The sequence below is a fragment of the Panthera pardus genome, unplaced genomic scaffold (assembly GCF_024362965.1).
Source record: "Panthera pardus isolate Hobbes unplaced genomic scaffold, ASM2436296v1 HiC_scaffold_16, whole genome shotgun sequence".
Lineage (NCBI taxonomy): Eukaryota > Metazoa > Chordata > Mammalia > Carnivora > Felidae > Panthera > Panthera pardus.
In genome coordinates, this window is record NW_026526721.1 from 127,972,015 (window position 1) to 127,979,931 (window position 7,917).

At 42.2% G+C, this 7,917-nt stretch overlaps 1 protein-coding gene across 2 annotated transcripts in view; it reads right to left on the bottom strand.

Moving 5' to 3' along the window:
• SRPRB (SRP receptor subunit beta) overlaps window positions 1-3,620 on the bottom strand; it is a 29,972-nt gene extending 26,352 nt beyond the window's left edge. Inside the window, exons 1-3 of one of the 2 annotated variants that reach the window (XM_019436896.2) lie at window positions 3,421-3,617; window positions 2,584-2,678; window positions 1,675-1,752 (exon numbers count right to left, since the gene is read on the bottom strand). In XM_019436896.2, coding sequence (XP_019292441.2) covers window positions 1,675-1,752; window positions 2,584-2,678; window positions 3,421-3,574 — 327 coding nt within the window. In that variant the 5' untranslated portion in view covers window positions 3,575-3,617. Of the gene's footprint in view, window positions 1-1,674; window positions 1,753-2,583; window positions 2,679-3,420 lie in introns of both variants that reach the window. The other variant, XM_053903801.1, reaches the window with a different exon arrangement.
• Between the last annotated feature and the right edge of the window lie 4,297 nt (window positions 3,621-7,917).

The following is a 7,917-nucleotide window of genomic DNA, read 5'->3' on the forward strand; positions in this document are numbered from 1 at the left end:
TTCCTCCACTCACCAAATACCTATGCATTACAATCGACTTGGCAGTCACTTTCCACATTCTGGGGCTACACAGATACACAAAAAGTCCTTCTCATGATTCCTTACTGGTATTTTTGAAATATACTCATATACACTAAGATAGCCATTGCAATACTGTAAAATAAAGATTATAACAAACAGTTCATTAATAGAGCTCTTACTAAATTAGAACTTAATTGAATGGTACAGCCAAATACAAATCAACTAGGCAGCACTATGTGTACAAATGAGGGAGAAAAAACAACCCAACCACATCATATTGTTTAAAAAAAAACAAAAACAAACAAAACAAAACAAAAAACAGTGGGCAGAATAGACTATTAAAAAGAAAAAAAGGGGCACCAGGTGGCTCAGTCAGTTAAGCATCCGACTTTGACTCAGGTCATCATCTCATAGTTTGTGAGTTTGAGCCCTGCATCAGTCTCTCTGCTGTCAGCACAGAGCCTGCTTCAGATCCTCTGTCTCTCTCCCTGTACCCTTCCCTCGCTCACACACACACACACACTCTCTCTCTCAAAAATAATAAATAGTTAGAAAAAAAAGAAAAAAAAATTGAGGTGCCTGGCTGGCTCAGTTGATGGAGCGTGTAACTCTTGATCACGGCACGGAGTTCAAGTCCCAGGTTGGATACAAAGATTGCTTAAAGGGGCGCCTGAGTCTCTGAGTCGGTCAAGAGTCCGCCTTCAGCTTAGTTCATGATCTCATGGTTTGCAGGTTCGAGCCCTGCATCAGGCTGTGTGCTGACACCTAAGAACCTGGAGCCTGCTTTGGATTCTGTGTCACCCTCTCTCTCTGCCCCTCTCCTGCTCGCACTCTGTTTCTCTCTCTTTCAAAAATAAATAAATGGGGAAAAAAAAAAAAAAGGCTGCTTAGAAATAAAATCTTTAAGAGAAAATTAAAGGGTACACAGATATATCTGCATATACATAGACCATCTGAAGGGTACACAGAAAAATGGTAAGTTATTACCTCTAAAGAGAAGACCTAGTAGGGATGGGAAAGGCAAAATTACTTTTCATCTAATATTCTTTTTTTTGTTTATTTGAGAGAGAGAGAGAGAGAGAGAGAGAGAGAGAAAGAGACAGAAAGAAGGAGAGCAAGAGAACATGCGGGGGACGGGCAGAGAGAGAGGGAGACAGAAGACCCAAAGTGGGTTCCATGCTGACAGCAGAGAGATTAATGCAGGGCTTGAACTCAGGAACTGCGAGATTATGACCTGAGCTGATGCCAGATGCTCAGCCGACTGGGCCACCCAGGTGCCCCAAACCAAATATTCTTTTTAACCTTTTGAAATTTGGTCCCATTACATATATTACCTATTCAAAATATAAATGAAAAGGCTTAATGCTCACCCTTAAGAACTCATGGTAAAGTTGGAAAGAAGACAAGAAACAAAAACTAGTAAAATGTGATGTAACATCAGTGTGCATGAGGTACAAAGCAGGGGATGGTATGATTAAATCTGCTGCTTGGATGACCGAGAGCAGAATGTGTTACATGGACTCTACTTATCCATAAAAATAAGATATGAATGGTACCTACACCCTCAGACTAATTCATCCTACAAATGTCCCTTCCTGACAGACCAAAGTAAAGTAAAATTGTCAGACTTCCAACATTCTAGGAAACCCTTACCCTGGTATTGTTGACTCTGTACAGAGCAGAGCTGTCAGTGATCGATGTCTGAGTGTCTCTATAAAGGCCAGTTAACAACTGTTACAAAAACAAACAACAATATGAGGGAGATCAGAGTAAATATATAAATAGCAAATATAAAGAAAATAATTTTGTTCTAACTCTCTAATGGGTCAGGTCAAATAAATGAGTATTGCTTGCAACAACTGAAAAGGACTATATTGTTTTTTCCTTATAGAAAAATCTAATTAATTGCATCTTCATTCCCCTCTCCACAATGAAAGGATGGGGGTGGGGAAACTAGTTTCAAATGGTTAGTGGCCAAATTTACCAACATTCCATAAATATTTTTAATCATCACAAATGACTGCAAATTGTATTTCTGTAGTAGAAAGGAAATAATTTATCCTCTCAAAAGGAAGAATAAGAAGAAAACCTCTGCTATGCTCTGTAACAAAATACGGTTTAAAATACTAAAAAGATTAAATATTTGTGAAAAGATGGCTAAGTAATCCAATATGTCAAAGAATCAATCTTTTAAAAACCTTCCTTGACAAGTTCTCAGAAAAGTTTGTTACACAACAAATTATACACCCTACAGACATCACTGTCTTTTATCTTTCCAGCTTTTCTGGCATCCTTGGCCACAAGAGAAGGGTTACATAAAACCCTTAAATGGGATAAGGACTAAATGTCAGTATCTGGCAAGTGCAAGAAAACAGAAATGGTGAAAAAAAAAATCAGTTTATGAGTTTTTCAAGTGTCTTAGCAAGTTTTTCAAGTCTTTTCAAGTGAGTCAAGAATTAACTCCCCAGTTATCAATATCAGCCTCCTTTCCTTTCACAAGAATATTAGGATGGCCTAAAATCTTCTATCAAGTTTAGGAGAGAGGTAAATCAAAGCATTTACTCTGACAAAGAGCAATGTTTTCCCAGAGTCACACAGGCCAACAAGAAGAACAGCTCTTTGACTGCTCCTTCTGCTCCGGATGAACTTCCAGAACACTGTGGAACAGAGAAAAACAACCAAAGTTATGCCTTGTAGTATCACTAGTATGCCTGTACGGTTGGGGTAGGGAAGTTAACAGAAGTCTACCACAGAACACCTCATTCAGCCGGATCTCAGTTTTTATTGTATTTTTACCACCATTACAATCGTTTTTGTTGTTGTTAACAGTGGGAAGGCCTGAGTTGTGTAAATAGACTTCTCGGTTCTTGGATTCCCATAAAGTGTGATGTTGTGCCCCCAGGCTTCTAACGTGTAACCTATTTAACACCGTCCAGGGACTCCACCGAGTGCCGGCCACTATCAACTGCCAACCTTCCTGTGTCTACACCCCCATCCCGACTGTGGACTCCTCAAGTGCAATCTTGTCTTACTATGTATTCTCAGTTCCCAGGACACAAACTTGGAATAAAGAGCCCGAGAGTCTTGGTAATAAGAGCAAAAAAAGGAAGAGGGGGTGGGGGTAAGGACCACGCGCTCAGGCATAACAGGGGCCGATGAAGAAAGAGTAACCCGTGCACCCAAGGACGAAGACGTCCAAGGGTCGCAGGAGATCCTCTTTAACGCAGCACTACTCCCGCTGCTTCAGGTAACAGGGCAGGTTGGTGTAAGAAGTTAGTCTCCCTCTACAGATGCTCCTCAAACGCCTTCGCCTCCCGGGGTCGGCGGTCTGCACAAGCCGAGTCCAAGCCGGGACCCCGCCCGCCGTGAACCCGCCAAAACCACCGGCCACCTCTTTACCCAGCGTCAGCAGCACTGCGACAAGCGCCACCACGATTGACAGCAACGTCGGGTCCCTCTGCTGTAGCTCCTGCCGCAAGGAGTCTAAGTAGGGTTGGAAGGCGCCCCCGACACTGCCTCCATTCCCCATTCGCCGCGACTCCGCGGAAGCCATGGCTGAGATGCGTGTCTCCAGCGCCGGGAAAGCAACGTGGCCCTGGGCTCTGCGCAGGCGGCCGAAGCGGAGCATCACGGGAGTGGTAGTTCCTAAGTTGTATTTCCTCCTTTCGGGACCCGGATCGCGAAGGTCCTGATGGGAGTTGCAGTTCTCATGAACACTACATCGAGCCAGCGTTATTTCACGAGTGAAACTTTTATCTTTTAAGATAGGAGTCAAATGTCGCCACCCTTTTCATAGTTGTTGACGGAATGATGGATGAATAAAATGAATAGCTTAAGAAATCTGCACTGAGGATTTCCAGTCACTCGCTTTGTGAGGTGAGTCTTGTGAGGATCTCAAGCATTACACAAACATTTCATCTGACTATAATATGGCATGGAATTTGACAGAGGATGTACGGTGCGACATGGAAATACAGAAAGGGACGCTTAGTCCACCTTAGGTTCAGAGAAAAGCTCCTGGAGCAACGTGACGGGAACTGAGCATGAGGGATGCGTTAGCTTCCGCAGGTGTAAAAGGAGAAAGCTTTGTGTTGAAGAAAACGAGCAATTCAATGCACCTATACTGTAAATCTAGGGCTGTAACTGAGATTTCTACACGGAGAGAAGCAACTAGGAAGATCAGAGCGTGGGGTGGAGCTGTTGAAAACTGTAGCTGCCATTCCTCTCCAGAGCGGGCAGCCACTATTTTGCCAGGCGGACATATGTGGGACCAAAGTGGCCCGTTCTTCCAGTTTTTCCAGAGAAGCCAGAAAGGGAAATGCTCCATTTTTCAAATTTCAGCAAGTCATGAAAAACATTAAAACAAACAAGCAAACAAACACTTGTCGCCTAAATAAAACACCTATGGGGCCAGAAGTGGTCAGCTTAGGGGCTGCCACTTTGCATTCTGTCATTAAGCTGGTATCATTTCTGCAGAAGTGGCAGGAGATGAAGCGGGAAAGGTTGGCAGGAGTGACCTGAAGGGATAATGTGTTATGCTGAGGAGCCTAGATTTTATCCAGAATGCAATGAGAAATGTCATTTGGGGGTAACATAGATGAATGGCAGATAAATGGACAACTGTGATTTGAGAGAGGAGAGACTGAGGCAGGGAGACCAACTGGGAGCTGTTCAGTGTTTTGGCAAAAGATGCACAGGGTCTGAACCAGAACAGAGGTAGGTGTGGGAAGGAAGCCACAGATTTGAAAGATGTGTAGAAGGAAAATATAGAATGTGGTGATTCATTGGATGTGATGAGTCAAGAGGGAGAGTTATCAGGACTGCATCTGAAGCAGTTGGTGCGGGGTACTGGAAAGATCAGAGTGCATAAAGTGAATTAGAGAGGGGCTTCGGGACTGAGGGCATAACCAGAATGAAAATTGCCTCTGTTTTCTATATATTGAGTTTCAGATGCCTCTGAGCATGGGGAAATAGGTTCTACTTACATAAATGGGTTAGAAAAAAGCTTAGGGCCGCCACGGGGCAAAAGTGCCTGAAGTTAGGTAGCCAGATACTGTAATGGGATCATGAGCAATTTGTTATATCACCTGCAGGAAATTACTTTCCATCTGGCGCCAATGTATCTTCATCACAGACTCCACTTGCCCCCGGACCCTTTGCTTCTTACACAAACAAGTTAATGATTACTATCTGATAGTTTTCTTCACATTCACCACGTGTATAGGATCTTGTTTTCTTCACATTCACCACGTGTATAGGATCTTGTTTTCTTCACGTTCACCACGTGTGTAAGATCTTGTTTTCTTCACGTTCACCACGTGTGTAAGATCTTGAGCGCTCAATAAATATGGAGATGAAACCCCTATTAAGGCCTCTTGTCTCCTCTCAGACATTAGCCTCTCTCATATTCAATTCTGCATTTACTCTCTTGCTGGACAAGACAGAAGTCCAGTCTCATAGTCTGTGACATCTGAGAATTCTAAAATCTTATATTAAGCTGGTGATCCAGTAAACAAATGTACATTTTCAGCAATAGGTGCTATATTGTCATCTTAGTGTCAAACATAAACAAGTGGTCATTAAAATCATGGAGAGAATGGAAAGTGAGGAGAAAGGAACTTGCAGAGAAGCCTAATAAGGAAGAGTCAGTGACAAAGGAGTAAAACATATCCTGGAAGTGGTCAGCAGCATGTCTTGTAACAAAGGGGCTCCTGTGATGAGGGCTTGAATGAAAAGTGAGCTCAGAGGAAACACTGGGGTAAGTCAGGGGGTAGGGTCATGGTATGGAAGCAAGACTGTGGTAGATGGAGAAGAGGGTGGTTAATGAAGACAATTGTCAACATTAATGAGTACTTGCTAGTACCAGGCATTGTTTTAAATAATTTTAATTTATTAATTTGTTTAATCCTCACAGTGATCCATTATTCCAATTTTACAGAGGCAAACTGAGGCAGGGGTTAAGTAACTTATCTATTAAGCCCAGGCAGTTGGGCTCCTTTATGCTTAACTATATGCTCTAACATAGTACAATTCATTTTCCAGGCATTCCGTTGATAAATGTAGGCAATAGTCACTCCAGATTAAGAAAGGATGTTTAGGATGTGAGGCTAAAGAAAGTAAACCAACTACTTTATTTTAAATTAGAACTATCAATTAAAACTATCAGAACTGGCAGTAATTTTACCACATTCTCTTTTTTTTCTTTCTTTCTTATGGTTCTGGTCCCTGTTCTGTATCCACTACCCAGTGCGTACACACATGCACATGCACACACACACACACACACACACATCCTTTGTAATAACCATTGATTCCTCTGTTAGGAGCTAAAAATGCAGGGAAGGGGGAAGGGCTGAACAGGAGAACACTCACCATAACTGTCCTAACTGTATAAGAATTTTTGGCCAGAGCTATGTGAATGAAAAAGTGCTTGGTGGTAAAATTTGGGAATGATGAAAGAATGGTTTAACAAGACACAGACTTTTTTTCCAGGATGTTTCCTGGCTAAAGGCAGAAGAAATGCCATTCTCATGAATGAGAGCAGGAGGGAATCTGCTGTTTCCTGTCCTCTCACATCTCTGTCAACACATGCTTCCAGGAGGTGTGTGGAGATGAACCCAGAGGAAGGACAGGCAGATACTGACTGCTGCTTGCTGACCGTGTTTTGCTCCTTTACTCAAATAGCAAATGAAGAGAGTTCTAGTGAAACAAACATAGACAATTTTTCCCTCTCTCCCATTAATTAAAATGTCCCATTCTCCAGACACATTTCCCCCTGTTCTTCTGTTCCCAATAGCTCCAAAGCACACTGGAAATGATCTCAGACTCAGGGACATCAATCGTATGATTCCCGTATTCTGGCTTATCTCTTTAACTTTGTTTCTTTGGGGGGAAAAAAAACCACTTAGATGATTTTTCTAAAATAATTAAAATAGGACATGTTTGTCATATTAAAAACTCAAGCAATAGTGAAAGATCAAAGAAGAAAGCCACAAATCACTTCAGATTTATACCTGTAGTATCTGGTGAACATTACTTCATTTTTTTGTACATCTATACTGATAAGGCAGTCTAGAGAGAGGAATAAATCAAAATAAGCAGAAATGATTTCAAGAGACTACAATATGCATAGCTGCATTTACAGTCACTAGAACAGTGTCAGGCTTGTGGTAGACAGTACATTGTTGACAAAATTAGCTTTGTTGCCTCATTGCAATAAGACCCCAGAGGAACTGTTTCACCAAACAAATGTAAAGAGTTATTATAGGATTTAGGGTAAGGGTGGAGTTTAGGTGAATATCAAATAAGGCAGAGTGCTGATAGGCTCAAAGCTGTGTGTCAAAAGGTCAACATCAGGTCCTAACTGCAAAGTGAACCCAGCATCCTGTTAGAGATATGAACTATTGTGTCCAGAAATCCCCCATCTGCGGCTCTACCCCTGAGTGTACATTGAGGCTGTAGTAGGAGTGAAGTAATAAAGGGGCAAACTGGAAAGTCACTTAGAAGGCAAAATCAAAAGAACCTGCTGGCATTGGCTATGGAGTGAGAGAAAACAGTGAATTGAAATTTGACTCCTTGGTTTATGACTCCTGTATGTGGATAGAAGACAATGTCTTCAGCTGTTGTCAAATATATGGAAATGACAGTTGGTCAGTTAGGGAAGCAGAAGAGGGAAGGGGCAAGATGATCCCCTCTGTTTTCTATTTGTTGGGCTTCTGATTGCTGTGAGAACTGTGTAGTATAGATCCATAGGCAGGAGGAAGTATGAGTATGGGGATGCAGGCGGCAGGGGCCAGGAATATAGTTAGAGATGTAGGTGCCCCAGAGTCATTCGCATTGCGTAGGGAGGGCCTAGAAAGTAAGAGCATTGGATCAAGAAAAGAAGCCCGAGAAGAT